A 21,074-nucleotide genomic window follows, 5' to 3' on the forward strand; every position below is an offset into this window, starting at 1 on the left:
CAATGTGCAGCCTATGTGCGTACACTGAGAGAAATTTACGACATGAATACGTTTCTAAAAAGTGTGGTATGAGGATCAAGAACTAATTCGATTTCATTTACATTTACATATACATATTATTGGTAAGACCAGGAAACAGGGTAAGACTGGGCTATAAGGCTATTATAAGTTTGACAATAAGTAAGACACAGACGAGTAGATCTAGCAATATTCCCTGTCTTTATGTATATTTTTTGATACTGCTCTCAATATGCCTTCGAAATGATCATGAACTTTAATTTAGATTTGTTTAAATATCGAAAAGTATCATATTTATATTATCGATAAATAAATTGATTGATTTTTAGAAATCGAAGCCATCTTGACCGCGAAATTCTTAAAAATATTGATAGAAATTAAAATATCCGATTATGTTAGTCTTATTTATGTAGTAAAATATTTGTATTTATATTGCTAAACGATTAAATATCGATTTGTATTGGGACATTTAAGTCAAATATCGATACCATATCGAATATAGATATTTTCTGTGATTACTTTAAAATCTCTTTAAAAAATGCTAAAAGTAAGCAATACATTTTTTATATGTTAATTTGTATTTGTTAAACCAATAACTTGACATTTTATGGGTTTTTTTCAAACCCCTATTGCTTAGCTAATTTTTGTTTTCAGTGTCCTAGTAAATAGCTCATCTAACGGATCGTGCACGCACCCCTCAAATCTCGACATCTGAAAGTTATGCTCGTCGCCACGAGCTTCAAAATCAAGCATTTAATTTAGTGAAAGCTTCTAAGCTTTTCAGCAAAGGTTAAAGGAATAGATAAAGCTGATTTTTTGTCTTGGCTAGCTTAGCTTTTCTCGATTTAGGTTTAGAATATATGCCAGGACCACTTTCACTAAGCCCCATTTACCTCTTCAACAGAAATTCAGCCATTGTTCAAGTCTTTTTCATGATTTATTTATAAGATGACATTTACGCGTATAGTATGGACAAGGGTTTTAATCAATATTTCTAATAACTTATGGTAGAATCCTCGAAAAAAAAAACTTTATATAATATAATATTATGCCTATGACTATGGGCATTACAGTCCCTTCTGCGTGTGTGTGAGTATGTGGTGTGGCCTCAGTACGTATGAGCAATATCATTGCCTAGACATTTTGACTATATAATAGCTATATATAAGCGGACACTGGCCCTGTTTGTTAGGGAAGTCTGGCAGTGGTACAGTGCCAATGGATGACGATCGCGTAACTCAACTTGATTCAAGCCTAACTACGTTTGATATATTTTGATTTTGCATTTGATATTATTTCTGCCGCACTTTTCCTATGGAAGCTCTCTCGCTCTCTCTCTCTCTCTCTCTCTCTCTCTCTGTCGAGACTTCTTTGATCAATTATCCTAGACGGAGGACTCGTAAATGACAATCTGCAGGACCTTGGGCTTGTTGTTCTGCGCCTCCTTGACCTCCTTCAGTATGGCATTTGTGATGGCCTCCAAAGCCGCAATATCTGGACTATGATCGCTTTTCTTGTTGCTATTCCACTTGGGCATGGAAACCTAAGGGTTATTTATTATTTTAATTAATTAATTAGTTACTAGTAATTAGTTGTATTACCGTCAGCACTTTCTGCAGGGCTGTGTAGTCAAGACCTGTGCCAGCAGTCTCGCCCAGACGTCGCAAGGTCTCCGCCATGGGTCCGGATAGTTCCTGAAAATTAAAATACAAATTCATTCAGTTTAATTACAATTACTGTATTATAGTATTCAACTTTTAAATCACCTGCAGCTTGGCCCAACTGGTGGCATATTGTCGTCTCACCAGCTCAATTATGGTGGAGGTCAGGGCCAGGCCAATAAGAATATACAAAGTGCAGAGCAACATGTAGTTGGGTTTCTCTGTCATCAAGAAAAGGAATATAAAAATTTTGATTTTTGGATTGCTTCGGATCTTACTTGGCACCAGATCTCCAAAGCCTATAGTTGTCATTGTGATAAAACAAAAGTAGAAGCCATCAAAGAAGGTCCAATCATCTTCCCAGAGCAAAAGCAGACCTGCTCCAGCGGCTAAATAAACCCCCAAAAAGCCCACAGCCAGAATGGCATAGAACCAGGTTTTTCCTATAAAGTTGGTGAACTTGGGTTTGGCTGCGAAAATTCAAATGGATTAAATAAAAATATAACAATTAATCAAGGAAAAGCCTAGGATAAAAAACAGTTAAGATGCTTTATTACTCTTTCAAGCTGTATAGGCCGTTATGCATCTTATTATATAGTTAATTATTTCTTTTTTCTATTTTTAAAAAATTAAAAATTAAATTACTTACTGGGCATATGTTTGCCAAAGACCGAAACAGCGGTAGCAAACAGACGACCCCAATCAGCAATCACCGTGAGTGTAAAAGGGATTCCAATGAGGGCAAAGCAAATGCAAAATACGCGACCACCGGTGGTCACTGGCACAATATTGCCATAGCCTGTGAAATAATTAATATATTAACTAATCAACTAACCCATATAATGTTATTAAAAGCTTCAATTATGTACCTATGGTGGTTAACACAGTCGATGAGAAGAACACAGCTTGCAGGATGCTCCAGCGCTCATAGGGCTCCGGAAAGTCTTTATCGACCACAATCAGTAGGCCGCCTTCTGCCGCCTGTTGAACGGCCTGTGGAGATTACAAATACGACTTGAGGTTACCCCAGGTGGAATACATTGGTGCCTCTAGGGGTCTTAGACAATACACACCGCCTCGTATTTGGCCAGCTCAAAGGATAACAGCTCCCTTAGATTATGCACTTCGGTATTGTTCAATACGGTGTCCATGAAGCGTTCTCTGTGCGTCTTGACCACATCCTTAAGATAGGACAGGCGCTCCACCTCGGCAGGACGTTCCAGGTGGCGAAAAATCTGCAAGAAAGTCAAGGAAACTAAGTAAGAGCTAGTAGAGAAAGCTATTTAAGCCAAGCCAAAGTTTATATATATTTGTTTGGTATTAAAAATAAGCTAACCATGGCACGCCGAACTTTGGATACCCTTGCAGTTAGCAATTGGATTGTTAAGAATCAAGTCAGTGTTTTTAATATTCCTTTTAGAGGGTGAAATAAAGACAATTTACACTGAATTTGGTACTTCGAACTTAGACTTTTTAAAGGGATTTAAATTTCTAAAACACATTTCAAAAACGATAACTTAAACTAAGCCAAGGCTCTTGTTTTTTGTACAATATTTATACAAATCTGGCAACTATTTTTATATCAATTCACTACTTTTTGTATTCAAGAACTTATGAATACCAGAACATAGTACATATATAATACTCTATACCCTCTAGTAATATTAATCTGCTGCTGATTGGTGGAAGTAAATACCTCTGAATGGTTGTCTGAAATTCCATTTAGAAATATTAAAACAAAATAAATCATTATTGGTAATTAACTGAAACTCAACATTCGTTTTGCTGAGTAACATACAAAATTTCCCCAAAATTCATTTCGGAATTCCTGAGATCTTTGTTTTTTTGAGAATGTTTTTTTAAATGATCCTTCTTGTTTGATGTTTCACGTTTTGCGTGTGAGAGGAGAACGTAAAATCAAATATTCATTCAATTTCTCACACATCATCACGCAAATTTGTTTAACTTGTAGTACGCTCATCATCTTGTTGTTTTTGTTATAAAAATAGTTTGTACAAATTGGCTTTGGGTTTTAATACTTTTGAACAGCGAAATGGCAAGGCAAAGCAACGCAGAAAAAGGCGAATGAAATTTTTGGAAATTCAATTGAAATGTGTCAGACAATTTTTCTTTTCCACACACACTCAGCCACACACATGGACTGACTATAGGGGAAGATATATGGAGCAGTCTGAAGTGAGTCTCAGACGTTGACAGAGTTGCAGTAAGCTTTAAATTCCCCGCACGTCCCGGACTTGACATTCCCTCTCGGTGGCTCCTGATTAATTGATAGTTCTGTTCCTTCAAATTCCCAAAACTGGCCATTTCGTCTAATTAATTCTGTCGCCAAGTTCTGTTTTCCCAAATCGAACAATGGCCACTTTAAAGGCGACAGCTTGTCTAACTCCAGCGTTGGTGTCATGATGTCCAGCAAAAGGAAACAAGTAGACAGATCCTGTAATTTGGTCCTTTGAATCAAGACTGAGGCACACTCTCGCATCCACAAATCGCACTTACAGCTAAAAAGTTTGCCTGCGTCTCTGGGTTTATTTCTGTGCTGGCGCATAAATTATAATTATTATTGGACATGGGGTTGGGCTGGCTATCTCGGTCAAAATGGGGGTTTCCCCTGAGTTATGATGGGGCAGAAGGTCGTTTCCTTTGGGATAATTACAAATGGACAAGGCAAACAATGGTTATTCGATAACATCCCTAGACATATGCATTTTAAATAATTTATTTTGAGGAGAAAAGTGGTTTTCAAAAGGGGATTATGGGCTCAAGTTAGGCCTTAAAAATATTCTACAAAAAAATAAAATTTAAAATAAAATTAAAAAGGCAGATCTCATTATTTCTTTACCAATTCCACAATCTAAAATTAACATTTCACTGTTTTTTTTACTTTAAGATTACCCTAAAAGGTGCATCTAAATTTATGACAAACGACCTAGTCCTCTCAGTTTTGGCCATTAAAATCACCGTTTTGCAAAGTGACTTCCTTTACCCACGAAAGGAAAAAACTCTGCTGAAGTCGGCTTATGGCACTTGTCACAATGTCACCCCGTTTTGCACACCATAAATCACACGCAGTGCCTAGAGTGCTGCCCCTCCCAGGACTCCTATGTATATCCTTTGCCCCCTTGACCACACCGGCGGACTAACCAACATGTGCGGCAATTAACGCACGACATGTGGAAATAATGGAGTGGCCAGCCACCTGAACTGCTCCTAGGGTGTTGAAGTACAAATATATAATATATATATTTTTTTCAATTCATATTCATATTTTCCAAAATATCAAGAACTTCAAGGTGGAAAGTGTATGCTTAATTTAGAGTTCAATTCTTGTTTTTGTAGTCTAAGTTTAGCTTTTTTTTATATAATTATTGTCGAAAATTTCAAAATCAAGATGTTTTTTTTTTAGTGTCATAAAGCATATTTCAGTGTGACTGTGTTTATTATATTTATATTACATTTATATTTATTATATTTTATACGAAATTTATAGAAATATAACAATAAATATAACCTTTTTTTTATTAACAAATCAACCGACTTCAAAAATAAATATAATTCAACCAAAACAAAGATTTAAAAAGTAACTTCTCAGTGTCATAAAGCTTATTTTAGTGTGACAGTGGCCTATTTATTTGACATGTTTCAGGTTGAATCTCCAGAACCACACTAAACCTAATCAAAATGGACATAATCCGCGCCGGAAACCAGTTCCCCAATCCTACTGCACCTATTTTTTGCTTTTATTTTTATTTTTTTATATAAAAACCACTGGTGGTTTCTCTTCATTACAAAAAACTAGAGAGCAAAAAATCGCAGCTCCCAGCTCGCAACTCCCAACTCTTAGCTGCTGCTGCTAAAATAATAATGATGTTCGCGCCCATTTAGAGGGTGATAATTCATTTCCGCTGCGAGCACCCCGAAAAGCAGGCTACGGTCAGTAAACAAACCGCAGACAGAATGGCAACCAAAGCCGCTAGCCGGAACAAGGCCAAGGAATTGATATAACATTCCATTTTGCGTTTGAAGGATGTGGCTTGAGCTGGGCGGGAGTTATGGCCAAGGGCTGTCCAGTTACGAAAAATCTGAACTAATCTTGAGGAAAAAAGCCATAAAAATAATAAGAGAAATTTATAGAATAATTTATAGCAGAAAAGAGAGCAATATTTAAGGATCAGGATGGAATTATAAACGGAAACACAAAGGGAGTAAAAAAAGGTGGGATTTATATTAAGTGTTTATATTTAAGAAAAAACATATAATTTATATTTAAATAAATTCTTAAATAAATTAAATTAAATTAGAAATTGAAACATAAGATGAATTCAACGCTGAAGATATTTTAAGATATTTTTTATGCCATGATTATATATATTATAAAAGATATAAAAATATCTGTATGTCATAGAAAACTCCACAAAATTAATAGAAAAATTCGTAGAAACTTTCAAGAAATCCTGCTTTTTTCGGAGTTTTTCCATTTATAATATAATTTATAAAAATTGTAAAAAGTCAAATCAAGTTTTCAATTTTTCCTTCCTCAACAAACTGAAAGCATAAATCAACTTGTAAAAGTAAAAAAAAAGCAAGTGTAAGTAAAAAAATAAACAAATGAGTTGGCGCCTTATGCATAATAAATATAAATTGATATTATTATTTATTGAAAATTAGGTCGGCAATGACCTACCACCTACCTCCCCCTGGCCCGAAGCCTATAAGGCGAAAAGCGAAAGGCAAAAATCGAAAGGGAGAAAGTTTTCGGGGAGTCCTGCCAAAACGGAAGCGTCGTGTAAATGCGAAAATGGCCAAAAGGCATCCGCTGGGCGCCCCTTCAATCTTAAATATTATTATTTCACTTTCCTCCCCTCCCCACCTAACCTGCCCTGCATTTGTTTATGGCAACAAGAAAAACGAGGAAAAAAGGAAAAGCATTCTGTCGTATGCGTTTAAAAGCCGCGGGTGGGCCGAACTTTGGTTTGTTGATTTTATGAGCTTATGATTTGATATCAAAATTGAACATAATTCCCGTCCCTGCATAAATCGCTGTCAGTTCATTAAGTTTTGATTATTTATTGAGTGTGCTCTTCGCTCTGTGGCAATAAAACCGAACGGTTCGAGGGCCTTTTAACCGGAAAATCTATTGTAAAACTTAATGGCTGGACCTGCTAAGCGATTTGATGTTATTGAGCGTACATTTTCCCGGAATCTAGATTGTTTTACCATATTTAGCAGGGTTTATTAATTGATTTAGGAAAGGAAAATAATAAAAAATAGCAAAAGGATGAGGTTCAAGACATCTTGGAGGCCTTAAAACTAGATTTATTCTGTGGGATCTATGCCTGGAATTAAAGAACTTTTAAATTTTTCATATAAATCTATATTAAAATCTGTAAAAAAAATAAAAAAAATATATATTTTAGTTTACATTTTAAAATGCCTGAAAAGTAGGACCCTTGTTCCTAAAGGTTTGCTTATATATTATATCAAAGAATTCCTTCACCCTTCACAAAGTCCCCAGCAATCACAGCAAGACACATGGTCATAACAGTTAGACTTGGATAAATCCCATTTCAAGTTCCACTCCGTCGCTTTGACACACACAAAAGGCAAAGAAGAAGGCCCAATTATAATCGTAAATATAAACGCTTAAAGGCATTTTATTATGGCCAGCACAGCAGCCCGACGAGCAGGAGCAGGAGAAGGAGGACCACCCATGGCTGGCCACTCCATTCGCACTTTTCGGCACTTGACATATTTATGCGTAATTATTATTATTATGGCCAAGGCCGACCGGCACATTTGAAAAATAAAACAAAAGAACAAACAATATGAACTTGGACTGGGACCAAAATCAAATTAAAATTCAACGGAATGATAATGCTGAGAGGGAGGTAGGTCCGAAGCCCCACCTGCGGCTAATTAACCAATTTCGGGGCACAAAAGCGCCCAGTAAGTGCCATTCCCGTAGCGCCATTTGGATGTTCGCATTATGCTAATATTCTCGACCCAACCCCGAAAAGAAACACACATCATGGGTCCGGCCACCGGCACCTCTTCCAGCACGATTGCCAGGCCCAGAGATTGCTATCATTATATCGAGTCTCGAGTCGGGAGTCTCGAGTCTAGACTGCGGCACCGCCTCTGCGGTGGTGATTGCTAGAACTTCTCCCCACATAGAGTATATCCTCTGCCTAGACATACGGAATCAGCACAGGAATAGGAAATCATCCATGATTGGACTTCAACTAGCTATTTGGCCTTAACTGTGCAAAATAAAGGAGGAACGCCAAGGAACATATCGTCTCAATATAGACCTTAAATATATGTTTCTTTAAAGCAAAGTGGAAATAGTCTAAACTAAATATTAAAAGTAACAGTCAAATAACTTAAATGCAGAAATATATATATAAGTTGATACAGAAAGTCAAGAAAAGTCGATTTATAAATCGATTTTTTATCGTTGCCGAAACCATATCGATTCTTTAATCAATTTATAAATTTTTTCCAATTACAATTGATACAATTAATTTAAAATTTTTTTGTAATTAATAAAGTACTTAAATTAGGAATCAATCTTGAAGAGAAAGTCAAGAAAAGTCGATATTTAAATCGATTTTACTGAAATAAAATCGATTCTATAATCGAGTTATACATTTTTTCCAATTACGCTATCATTTTTAGAATTCATTTAATCGAAAAGTACTTAAATTAGGAATCAATCTTGTTTTGTTTTGCAAAAATTTATAAAATAAGGAATGTGCTGAGAACCTGACTTTAAGAACCCGAAATCGGGACCTTACCTCACGTGAAAAATCATAACAAATTCGCAGAAGCAATCAGGACACACACACTCACACCTCACCCTCCTTTTTGGCGTGTCCATCGGCACGTGACAAGGCACTGGAACAGAAAAGAAATAGTCAGAGGTTGGGGTGTTGTGGTGATTTGCATGCCACGACGACAACAAATCAGCTGTTAAAGCTGACATTACGCACAACGCACAACACTTGCCCCCGGTTTTTGATGTGTGTGAGCCAAACATGGCATTTCCGAGGGCGGAAAGCTAGAAAAAAAAAAAAGATTACGCCCGTCGAAGAGAGTCTTAAGATTGCGTGCCGCATGGCATCTCTCGCTGGCGATGGAAGGAGGCTGGCACCGATATGTAAATAAGCTCACGAGGTCAAGCTATAGTTTTGACTAGAGCTATAATTTTTTTTCAAATTAGTTGGTAAACCCAAAAGAAAATGTTTGTGAAAATCTTAATAAGCCTTGAGAAAATTTTGAAGATATTTTAGTTTCTTAAAAATTTGGAAATGATCGTATTACGTTATTTAACTGATATACAGTAAATTCAACCAGCAATATGCAGTAAATTCTACCAGCGATATGCAGTTAAAATACAAACCTAGGTTTTTAAGACTACAAAACAAATTTGATCAAATTTATCTTTTCAAATTGACACCTCAAACATCTAATGGCCTATTTTAGGCACCACTTTTGAGGGATTTTCAAACTCTTGTATTTTATGGCCTACTCCTTTTATTTATTGAAATATTTTTTTATTTCAAAAATTTAAAAGTTTTTATTATGATTAGTATTAGAGTATTCGAGTATTACCCTCACATTTATTCGTTCGTGATTGTACTTATGTATATGTGGCTCCTCCCTATTGACTTTGCGTGTTGAAATTGAAAGATTCTCAGAACACAAGAAACAAGATTGAGTTGTTGTAGTTGTGGCATTGTACTGCAATGCTTAAAATTTGGTTAAATGAAATCATGAATAAATTATGAGTCACGCCTGCCAAAAGAAGCTATTCGCTATTTCAATTTGCCGAGTTTCTTATATTCCCTTACGAAGTTAGTTCAATGACTCTGCGTTTTTCCGGTCTCCGGAATCACCTGCTAATCTGTATACCCTAAACCCTTCTCAAGTGTCTTAATGATAATTCAAAGATAATGAAGTAGAACAAGGTAAAAACCTGCCTAGGAAATATATCTTTAATTATGAGCTGGCCCCCCTCACAGCCCCAAGTTTTGGCAAGGTGTTAACTTTTGATTGACACTGTGTTGTGGCCAGCTGCCGGATGGATTTGTTGGCTAATGAGATTGCTGTGTATTCTCTTTTTTTTTTATTTAATTTTGGTTAATTTCATTTTCAATTTTCAAGCGATGGCATCATTTCGTGGACAAGTGGCGGTCAAACCATGAAACTGATAGCTTTGTCAGGGGAAGGGGACAAAATTATCGCATTAGTAGAGCGCCAGATGGTTAAATCAAGTCCGATTGGTTCGTCATTGTCTGGCTGAGATCACTCTAAATGGGCTTATAGCCAAAAATGGGTAAGTTTTTCAAGAGCTCGTGAGCAGTGGAAGGCGTTATAACATGCTAAATACAAGATACAAAACCTATTCTTGGAGAAAATGTGGGATTGTCTATATATTTATTAGATTTTTCATGTTTTTTTGAAAGATATTATAATTTTATTTTATATTTTAGACAGGGGTTTTTTTTGGTATTCTTCAGTTAAAAAATATAAACAATTTAGTTTAGGCATTCGAAAATTAAAGATTAATCATTTAAAAAATGCAAATTGCGCTTTGAAAAACTTATAATTATATTGTTGTAAACTCCCCCCAATAATACCAATAATCTCCTTAATCGAGGTGTTTAACTTTCAAAACTCCTTCCTCTCAATAAACAAAACTTAATGCATTTTGTGGTAATCTGAGTGTAAGTGTTGTATTGTTTACCGCTTGTCGCTTTTGCTTTGTGGAAAATATGCAAAAAATATGCCAAGTCAAGCGGGGGCAAAACTTTTGCATTAACAATCCCCTCGTCACACGCTGCGTATGCGTAATATGTGCATTTTAACGCTTACAACTCACACACAACAGCAGCAGCAGCAGCAGCAGCAACAGCAAATCATCATCAATCAATAAAATTTTGACAGGCACAACTTTTGCACGCAACTTTAGCATGTCGCCGAGTTTAGTGGTTAAAATGTCGGAAGGGGAATATTGAGCCACCTGTTAAATAGCTGGTCCAAGTCGCTTACAAAAATGTATACTATTTAAAATATAAATTTAAAAGAGCGATTACACAGATCAAAACTTTGAAGAAAGCAGCTGATCAAAGCGTAGTGCTTATAATTCCCAACTAGTTCTGACTGACTCTGGGACACTTTTGTGCTACTACGGATCTAGTAACTTGTGTTTGCTACTTGAGAAACTACAACTATATAAAAGGTATGCAACTTATTAATTGCCGATTGAATTTCTGCTAAATATTTATATAAATAAATAATTATTAATAGTTTCTTATTTCTGAACATTTTTTTTAGAACACTGGGGAATCCCCCTCGGAATCTACTATGATTTCTTAAAATATATATATATATTTTTTTTTGCATAAACTTTGGTTTGCGTGTCAAAAACTCTCTGTTTTTTGCTACCTGAAAAAAATAAACAGAAACAAAAAAAAACACTCAAAGCCGCGTCGATGCTTGAGTGTGGGGTGGGTTAAATTGGCAGTACCTTTTGGAATGGGAGGGGGCACTGTGGGGTTAATGGGGATTGGAGGATTGGATTTCGGATTGGGATCCGAGGGGACTTTTGGATTTTGGCTTAGTGCACGTGCAGCACGCAAGGCGCCAGAATGGGCCAAAATGCTGACCGAGTTCTACTTCGTCCTTATTTTTGTTCTCTTTGTTTTCATTTCTCCTGTTTTGGACTCCTTGCTACCACTTTGCCTTCGTTTTCTGGTAATTGCTGCGGTGGAATTTTGGTGAAAGTGTTTTTAAGGGCATTTCATGGGTATTATAGTTTTTGAGAAGAGGGAAAATTGCACTTAAATATATTGTTTATTAATATTATTTTAATATATTGTATGGAAATATATAAATTTTGATATTGTATATATATAAGAAATGTTTGAAAATCAGTTTAAAATGAATTACAAAATTTTTATAGATTTTATAATGCATTATGTTTCACCTTAAGCAAGTTTCTGTTAAGAAACAAAAGTGCTAAAATAATAAAAAGCTGGTAGAAATGTTAAATGTGTTTTGTTTAGAGATCTTTAAATTTTTATTAATGAATTCTATATTTAAACAGCTCTTTTTATTTGTGATTATGTTCACACAAATTTGTGAATTAAATTAAAGAGCATTTCAAGTTCACCTGGGAATTCCCCCGATTCTGTTCTCTGACTTACCTCAACAACACTCCCTCTTCCCCCCTTTTCAATTATGCTAATATGACGTCGAACGCTTTGTTATGAGCAATTTCCTACAAGGAGAAGAAATCCAAACACAAACACAGACCACAAAAAAAAACATTTTTTAAAAATAACAATTGCAAATCCCACCTTAACATGGCAACTTGTTTCGTTGCCAATTTCAAAAATGTTCTCACACTGCAACAGTTTATGCCATAATAAGCACAATAATTTGTAAAAACAGAAAGGTTTGATGCTAAGCAAATAAATAAATCACATTCGGACATTGGTTTATTATTTTAAATTTGATAATAAATTGTTGAAATTATTAATGCCAGCGATATTTGTATGGCCAGCTTGTTTTGGCAGCGGCAGCGTCGGCGGCGGCAACATTGCCAGCAACATCAACATCATCGGCAACAACAATCATCATCATAATTATAGTGCGATTCCGCAAATAGTGTACAAATGATTTTCAATTTATTTGGCCGGAGCTGAGCGCGCCCGGATCCCAATGCAAACAAAGAATTCTTCAAATTTATTTGCTTCACGGTTAAAGATAGAAAAGAGCGTGGAATATGTTTTGGGACTTGTATGTAGCATAAAAAAGAAGAAAAAACACAATATCACGCATACGCATATTACTCATACGCCGCCTGGGACCAACGAAAAAAAAAAAAAGAAAGAAAACAAGAGCCAAAACGACGTGAGAAAGACGCGTACAAAAGCAAACAAAATGAAAGAAAAAGTGATCGTATTTAAAAAAGAGGAGAAGTAGGGGGGATCTCTCTTTTTTTGTGGCTGCAAATAATTGTTGTTATTGTCAAAAAGAGCAGTCACTCTTTATTCCCCCCCGAAAAGCGTGGGCCAGTCCATGGAAATACACATAAAAAATTCCAAAAAGAACACAAAAGCATTTAAATGGTAAATAAATACGGAAAAGGCATATTTAGGCCGGCAGCCAAGAAATTGCAATGCGGCAGAACAAAAAAAAAAGTAAAAAAGGAAATATTTTAAATGTATATTCTTTTTTAAAGGCTATATATACATCGTATCTATCAATAAATTTACATTTAATTTAATTTTAATTACTATTTCATTATCACTTTAAATAGACAAAAATAATGTTTTCAAATGATATTCCTTTGATTGATGGCCCCATAGTATGGTATATACATATGTATGTTTCAAACAAATGAATCTCTGACCCTCAGTTTATCGCACTTTTTGAAGTTCATAAAATTCCAACAAGCTTCGCAGATTTATGGGCGGGACGTAAAAATATAAAAAAAAGAAAACATTATTTCCAACATGTAAACAAACAATTAAAAGTAAAAACTGATAAGTGGAATAAACCAACTGGCTGGGACATTAACGATTGATTGATTGAGGCTTTCAGCAAATTGCTGCGCATTTGGGTTAACTGCCCCCATGCACTTTGCGACCCGAATTGGCCAAATGAAAACATATAGTATTCTGATTTAATATATATATATACATACATATATATATATGTATATATATTTGTAAGTCTATAGACATAAACTGAATCAAGACCGCGGAATAGAGCTTCCCCAATGAGTCAGTTTGGTATTTTTCGCTTGGATACCCTTGCTGAGGGTATTATGATTTTAGTCTCAAATGCAGGTATTCTTGAACAGCATCAACAGCCGAGTCGATCCAGCTATGCCCGCCTACTTAAACAATTTTTACAAATTTTATTTATTATTATTACTTATTTATTTAAAATTTCTGCCACTATAAACTATACCCTTACCTCTGGCGGAATATATCGTGAGAAAAAGTCCTATATGAAATCGACAAAAAATATCGCGCATCAATATTAAACATATAAACATAAACAAATATCGAAAAATATCGCATTTAACGATTTCGATATTATCAAACAATATATGAAAAAGGTTTTTTTTAATCCTATTACATTTTTAAGGCTTTTTTTAAGAATATCGATTTATTATCGATTTATATTGATATCTGCTTACAATATCGACCACAATATCGATATATTCTAGACACCAAGGGTATATAAACTTCGATTACCCAATGTTAGCCTCCTTTCCTTGCCATTCATATTTTAAGCGGGGACACGCGACGCCCAGAGTCTGGAATTGGGGGAGGCTATAAATTCATTTCGCATAAATCTGTCCGATTCCTGTCACCTGCCTGTCCGCACATAATTTGTTAATAATTTCACGCCACTTCCACTTGCCCACCCACTTGAGGAACGTCGGGTGTTTTTATTTTTCTTGGCTGCCAGCCAACGAAAATATATCGGAATGACCAGAAATAATTTGTATCTTGTCTCTGGCCATTTGGTGACATATGTAAAGCGAGGAAAACAAGAGGAGGCCAAGTTGTCAATCGTCATTATTCTCAAGTGTTAAATTGTTTTTCCTAAAGTTTCCACTTTCCAACTGATTTTATGACTTGCAATCTATTTGAGTTGTGCGACCTTTTTTGGAATGGAAATTGAATTGTGCACAAAGCTAAATAGTTGAGGGAATTCTAGGTTCAGTAACTGAACGACCCCCTATGAAGATACAGCTTTTCCCCGAGTGTATTTTGGGGTCAGCCACCCTTGATTTGTATGCCTCGTGCGTGGCTGCATTGATGACCCCTTGGAAGTTTTCTGCGCCACCTCGCTAATACACTTAAACACTTTGGCCAAAAGTTGCCTGGATTCGATTCGATTCCTCAGATTGAATGGATCTCTGTGACTGGCATCTAGAGCCGTTTGACTTGCCATTCTGCCAGCAATTTGCCCGCATTTTTCGGTTATCTGGGGGGGATTTACGGTGCAGAGAGGCGAGGCGACTGGTTACATGATTGGAATTTTCACAACAACAAAAATATACAAAAACAATGCGAGACTGTTGAGAGACAAAATGTTGCATAGCTTGGGGCGTTGGTACGAGTAATGGGTTCATTAGCAAACCAAAATAGAAGTGAGTTCTTGGGGACAATTGTCTCAACTCTTGCAATCACTCTACAAAAGTTGGTTTGGCGGTTTACCTGACATTAAACAGTATCGATAAAAATAAAAACACTGCAGAGAGGTAAAAAAAATCAAATTACAAATAAAACTATCTAAGGCGAGCGCTTGCGGAATTTAAATAATAATATCGAGCTAGGTATAGCAAAATTTTAAATATCGCCATAATCACATTTATTGGTAAAATATTATCGATATTATAGAACAAATTTAATAATTTTCTTGTATATATATTTGTTGTACATATATTTTAAATTACTAAATTAAACTATAATTTGTATAAAATCAATATACAAATTTTAAATACCGAAATGTATCGTAATTAACGTTATCGATATTATCGACATATAATAGTCGAGCACTTTGTTATATTTATATTTAAAACATAATTATTTTTATATATTTATATTTTAAAAAATTGAACTATTATTTGCATGTTGAAAATCTTAAATGGGGGAAATATAAAATGCATTTAAAGTTATATTAAAAATGAATTCTAAAATATCAACATGCCATTTTTTAAACTAAAACTCCTTTTTATACAACACTCTGATGTGACATTGGATCACTGCCCCTAAGAATATGTCAAGATATTTGCCTAATGTCAGCCTGACGTGATTTTCCCCACACCCATACATACACACAACATGGCTTGCCATTTTCCCCCAACTTTTCCCATTGTCTTCCTGTTGCAAACATCCGCGGTGGAAATGCGAAAAAGCGTTTACTAGGCCGTGCCTAGTTCCTGTTCTTTATATTACTTCTTTGTCTTTTGGTTTTTTCTATTTTTATTTGGTATTTTTGGTTTTTGGGATTCCGTTCAGGGCCAAGAAGCAATTGGCCTTGATATGAACAATCATGTCTAGGCAGGCTTGGATGGGTCAGTTAATCAGATAGCACCACCACACACGCATCTATATATATATATATACATATACAGTAGTAGTAGTGAGAGAACTAGGCTGGGTTGACTGTGTTTAATTGGCTATTTTGTTGTTGGCCAACAGCTTAATTCACTTGGTCCGCTGGACAACTTTTGACAAAGTGAAATTTTTCACCCAAGCTTAGGAAAATGGGGGAAAAGAAGGAAAAGGAGACACCCACACACACACACACATACGCAGAATCGCTGACGCCCTCAAGTATGCTACAAAATGCTAATTAAAATGATTTATAGCCACTCACATCCTCCTTTCTGGCCATATGTGAGAACGAGGCTGTACCCCCAATTTGAGCTGCTCTCCCCCCTTTTTCGGCTGCCCTGGGGGCCCTGGTCTTAATTAATAAATAGACTTGCCCGTGACAACAACAACAGACCATAAAATAGATAAATGCCAATTCCTTCAAAGCGAGTTCGTCAACAAAAGCAATTACAACTTTGTGTTTTATGCTCTTGACAAAAATTGATTTCAACTTAAAGCGGCTTATCTTTAGTTTAACCTTTTTTTTTTGTTATAAAAAATGGCGAAAAGGTGACGGCATGTGGTGAAGTGCCGGTGACAGCTCGTTAGAAAAAGTTGAGAGCTTAAATACTTTTACAGTACTTATTTTATTTTATTTATAACCTTGGAGATAATTTAAATTTAGGAAAATAATTGTTATATATATAAATAATCAGTTTCTGTTTGCCAGCAAACTTTTCTTAAAACGAATCTCAGAAAAAAAGGGTAAGGAGACCAAAAACTTTTTTGTCGCTGGTCAAGTGACACAAAGTGATTTCCGCTGCAGACAAGAAAATATAAAAGAGCTAATTGACTATGAGATACCCAGTAGTCAGATCTTTATTTATTTGTTTAATTTTAATATTTAAGTTTTAATATTTATAAAGTTATTTGTTTAATATGATCTTCCCTTCTTTTGTTAAAAACAATTTATTTCTTTAATTTATAAATCTAATTTATTTACTTAAGGCACTGTTAATATATACAACCCTATATCCTATGAGTACACGGTATTAAAAGTGAGAAAGATTGTTAGAAAAACGGTAGAAAAACACAAAAAACTTCAATGTCATGTGATATGCTGATATGGACACTTCCGTTCATGTTTCAGGATTCATTTCCGCTTCACTTGGCAGCAGCTGGACACTTCGAGGTGGGTTAAGGGGGTGAGCATAAGGGTTAAGTGAGCGCCAATGAAAATGACATTGAACAAATCAAATTGCAAATCTAAAATAATGTTAACTTGAGAGTGAGACTTTTCTAAATATTAATATTAAGGATTATATCTAGCATATATTTTGAATACAAAATGCCATATATTATTAATATTACTGCAGGATTTTTTGACTAATCACTTAGGAGATTTCATATAAATAATTCAATATTTATAAAAAATATATATTAAACTGAAACAGAAAAGAAAAGGCTTCTAGGTAAAGAAAATAATAACAATTTTTTAATAATTTCAAATGTCCACTTCTGCAATCTGTAAGTACCCATATATATAGTATTTATCGAACCCGATATAGCAAACTTGAAATACAATAAAATACGAATTTGTAGCTTTCCATTTGTGGCGGATAAAAAAAGATTTTGGTGATGATGGTGATGGCCCCATGAAAATTTGTATTTTTAAAACGAATTTGATGCGCCGTTTAAGTGAGAAGTTCGCATAATTGGCCAACATGTGGTGCGTGCTTATGTGTGTGGCCAAAAGAGATTGAAGGGTCAGATAAATCTGGTCCAAACTCAAGGGGAGGAGGGATTCGATTCCTGGGAACATCCAAATGAATGCGAATGTGTGGCCTGATTAATGCATGGCTTTTGTTGCCTGAAATCTGCGCAAATGGCCAGATACATATATATATCCAGCGAGGTGTTGATAGGGCTGGCATTATGTAGAAGGGGGTGTGGAGGAAAGAAGACAATTTGATATAGTCCAGAAATATCCAGGAATTTAAAGGCGTCTTATGAATCATTCGGTTGCCAAGGCAAGTCCATGGCAATGGACATAAATCATGATTGGCAGCACATTCAAGAGCTATGTAGGTTCCGTCCTTCAAAATGCATGGTATTGAATTATTTACAATACAAATAACAGGTTTATAAATTAAGAGTTTACATATTTCTTACCAAGAAATCTCGCCTTTTAAGCTAGATTTTAAATCATTTTTTGAATCCTTTCTAATTGAAATACAACCTCAAGTGATAGCACCCAATTTAGTAATTTTCTTCAGACCATTGGATGGGCTTTTCTTTTTGCCCGCCTCTAGACTTAGACCCTAGACTCTGCAGGTAGTATGTGTGTCTTCTGACCACGACTCCCCCCCATAGTAATTGCCAGGGCCTGAGGAAATTGAGAGGCTATATAACAAATACCTTGCCGGCACGACACTCGACCATATGTCAAATCGTGGGACACATCAATTAAAGGCACCTCCTTCATCGTCAGCCAGCTGCAGCTATTTTGCAGCCAGAAGGACAACTGACGGCATCAAGTTCAAATACTGACTGGGCCACTGTGCGGTGTTGTGTTTATATGGTATTTACTATTTTTTTTTTCTCCCAATTTGCAATTTGTTTTTTTTTTTTTTTTTTTTTGGCTAAAAACGACGACGTCATTGGCGAAATTGTAAATGTTTAGACAAGGCCTAACGGCGCACGGCCAAATCCCTGGACCCTCTATCGTTCCCACGGTCACACATGGTTCCTCCTCCTCCTCCATCTCCACCTCCTGCACATGATGCAGATGTCTCCGTCTCCACCCCATCCTTAGCCACCCTTCCATATTTTCCGTCTGGATTTGCATTGGCAATTAGAAAAGAAGCAGGGGTGCAAGGCGGTGCACTTAAATGTACAAAATAGTTTTATGACTTAATTTTGAGCTAATTTTTAGTATTTTCACTGCAATACATTTGTGTGTTGTGTTTGTGCTTTGGTTTTTATTTTTACTCCTGTACAGTAACTGTTCGAAAAAGTCAACAGCTAATAATAAATGTTTATTATTTACACAGAAATGTGCTTTATATATTTATAATTTAATTTAGAATTTTTAAATGGGAATTTTACTCATTAAAAATGATAAGGAAATGTAAAAAATGTATTATTATTTTGGAAAAAAATGTAATATTTTCCTAGAGGTATAAAATATAATATAATAGCATATTCCCTTATTCAAGTTTAAGTTTTTTTTAATTCAATTTATTATTATTTTTAGAGTTTCTTAAAAATAATACTTTATTTATATATAATTTTATTCCATTTTTTAATTTAAATAAAAAAATTAACGAATGCTTTATTATTTCATAAAAATATTAGGGAAACATAGTTTTATGTATACATAATTTTATTTAGATTTTTAAAAAAAGGTCACTTTTGGTAAAAAAAAATACAAAAAAGTGTCGTAAAGAATTACATAAACAAATTTATAATTTTGTATATTCACATATTTAATAGAAATAATCATTTATTTCAACTTTCAAATAAGGAAAAATTAACAAATGCTTTATTATTTCATAAAAATATTAGGGAAATATTGTTTTATTTATAAATATTTTTTTTTTTAATTTAAAACAAAATTTTAACAAATGTAAGCTTTCTTATATTTCCATATTTATAATTCTATAATAATATTCCGAATTTTAAACAGCAATATTAGCTTACAAATAAGATTGCTGCCAATTAAATAAGCTTTTTAAGAACTGTTTTATACTCTAGCACTTCCTTAATCATTATTTACTTTTCAAATTTATGTTTTCTTTTCCTGGTTTCCAAAATTAATATAAAATCAGCCCTTTTGATTATGCACTGTACTCATGTGTGTATATTTCTGCTATCTTTTTTTTCTCCCCCAAAACAGCCTTAACGCTCGCCAACAAACAAATCATTTTGCATGTTCGCCGCAGCCAAGAAACAAAAAAAAAAGGAATAAAAATAAAAAAGATCCAAGACCAAAGACCAAAGACCGAAGAAGAAAAAAATAATAGCAGAAATAATTAAATATTTGTTTAGTTATGTTCGGGTCTAGTGGATAACACGTTTTTACCAGGCCGCCCACGCCGCAGTAGATGGACAGCGAGACGAGCAGTCCGATGTGATTGAGGGCCGACTTCCACTTGACCGACTGCCAGCAGGCGGTGTTCCGCCTCCGTCCGCCGGCCATGCCCCCCGCCTCGGCGGCATCCACACGGCGGTCCAGGTGCTTGAGCTTCTCCAGCAGCTCGGTGCTGGCCTCGTCCTGGGAGTCGTACTCCTTCACGGCCACCTTCTTGATGGGCATTCTCAATTGCAATTCTCGCTCGTTTGCTTCACCAAAAAAAAACCCCGAACTCCCCGAACTCTATCTATTTACTTTTTATAATTACAATTTAATTATTTCATTTGGGGCTTAGGGACCGGGCCCTCTTCGCTTCTGCGAGTCAAACATTTTCCGGCCCACCAAAATTCCACAATTTTCAAAATTAATTCGCACACGCGCCAAAAGCCCGATGTCCACGACACACGGTCCCAGGATCCAGCCGGAGGGAGAACGACCGCCAAACAACAAGTCAAAGTTGCGACTGTTGTGACTGCGATGGGTCATGGCTCCAAGCAGCCACGTCCGCTCGCCAAGGTGGCCACTCTGGCTGCAAAAGTCTGGCAGCGTTGCTTGAAAACCGAACAGAAGTATTCCAAAATATTGTTTCAAGTAAATAATACAATTAAATCTTGGCTATATATTTGAGAGTGCAGAAAAATAAATTATTTGAGCACTTTATAGAAAGTGAATTGAGAGAAATACTCAATTTTTTTAAATTTAATCTAAGCCAACTTATTGCAAACTATGTGTAAATATGTATTTCTATTCAAATAAATCTTTGTGAACCAATTACAAATTGCAAGGATATACCGACTTCGACATGCCGAAGCTTAACTTTCTTTTTTGTATTTGACATATTTTTTAATAAAAATATCAAAATATTTTCAAAATTAAACCGCCAAAGAACATAAATTAGCCTCAAAACAAGTATGGCAAGAATCTGAAAACAAGGTGGCAACTTCATTGCCCTCCTTGAAAATGCCGCTGTCCCATCTTATTTTTGTTTCTCCCGCCAATTTTATACTTATCCATTGGCTCCTTGAAACCAATCCTTAAAACACGCTGTATGATTTAAGCTGCTATAAATAATGTAATAAAATATTCGAATTCTCACAACTATATACTCTAATA

At 35.3% G+C, this 21,074-nt stretch overlaps 1 protein-coding gene across 1 annotated transcript; it reads right to left on the minus strand.

The window, feature by feature from the left end:
* Positions 1 to 1,039: 1,039 nt before the first annotated feature.
* On the minus strand, positions 1,040 to 20,599 carry LOC108071732 (TWiK family of potassium channels protein 7). The gene is made up of 8 exons (XM_017162557.3): positions 19,911 to 20,599; positions 2,753 to 2,914; positions 2,549 to 2,672; positions 2,329 to 2,478; positions 1,958 to 2,149; positions 1,785 to 1,900; positions 1,620 to 1,712; positions 1,040 to 1,561 (listed from the first exon to the last, which is right to left on the minus strand). Exons 1-8 carry the CDS (start codon positions 20,142 to 20,144, stop codon positions 1,403 to 1,405), a joined length of 1,230 nt encoding a protein of 409 aa, XP_017018046.1. The 5' UTR covers positions 20,145 to 20,599; the 3' UTR covers positions 1,040 to 1,402.
* Between the last annotated feature and the right edge of the window lie 475 nt (positions 20,600 to 21,074).

The sequence above is a fragment of the Drosophila kikkawai genome, chromosome X (assembly GCF_030179895.1).
Source record: "Drosophila kikkawai strain 14028-0561.14 chromosome X, DkikHiC1v2, whole genome shotgun sequence".
Taxonomy (NCBI): domain Eukaryota; kingdom Metazoa; phylum Arthropoda; class Insecta; order Diptera; family Drosophilidae; genus Drosophila; species Drosophila kikkawai.

What these genes read in the sequence shown, in the direction of transcription:
- LOC108071732 (XM_017162557.3), bottom strand. Translation starts at nt 20,144, where the DNA reads ATGCCCATCAAGAAGGTGGCCGTGAAGGAGTACGACTCCCAGGACGAG. An exon ending in ACTGCGGCGTGGGCGGCCTG is followed by an intron (nt 2,915 to 19,910) that starts GTAAAAACGTGT and finishes ACTTTCTTGCAG; the next exon opens with ATTTTTCGCCACCTGGAACG. An exon ending in CTTTGGCAAACATATGCCCA is followed by an intron (nt 2,150 to 2,328) that starts GTAAGTAATTTA and finishes GAATTTTCGCAG; the next exon opens with CCAAACCCAAGTTCACCAAC.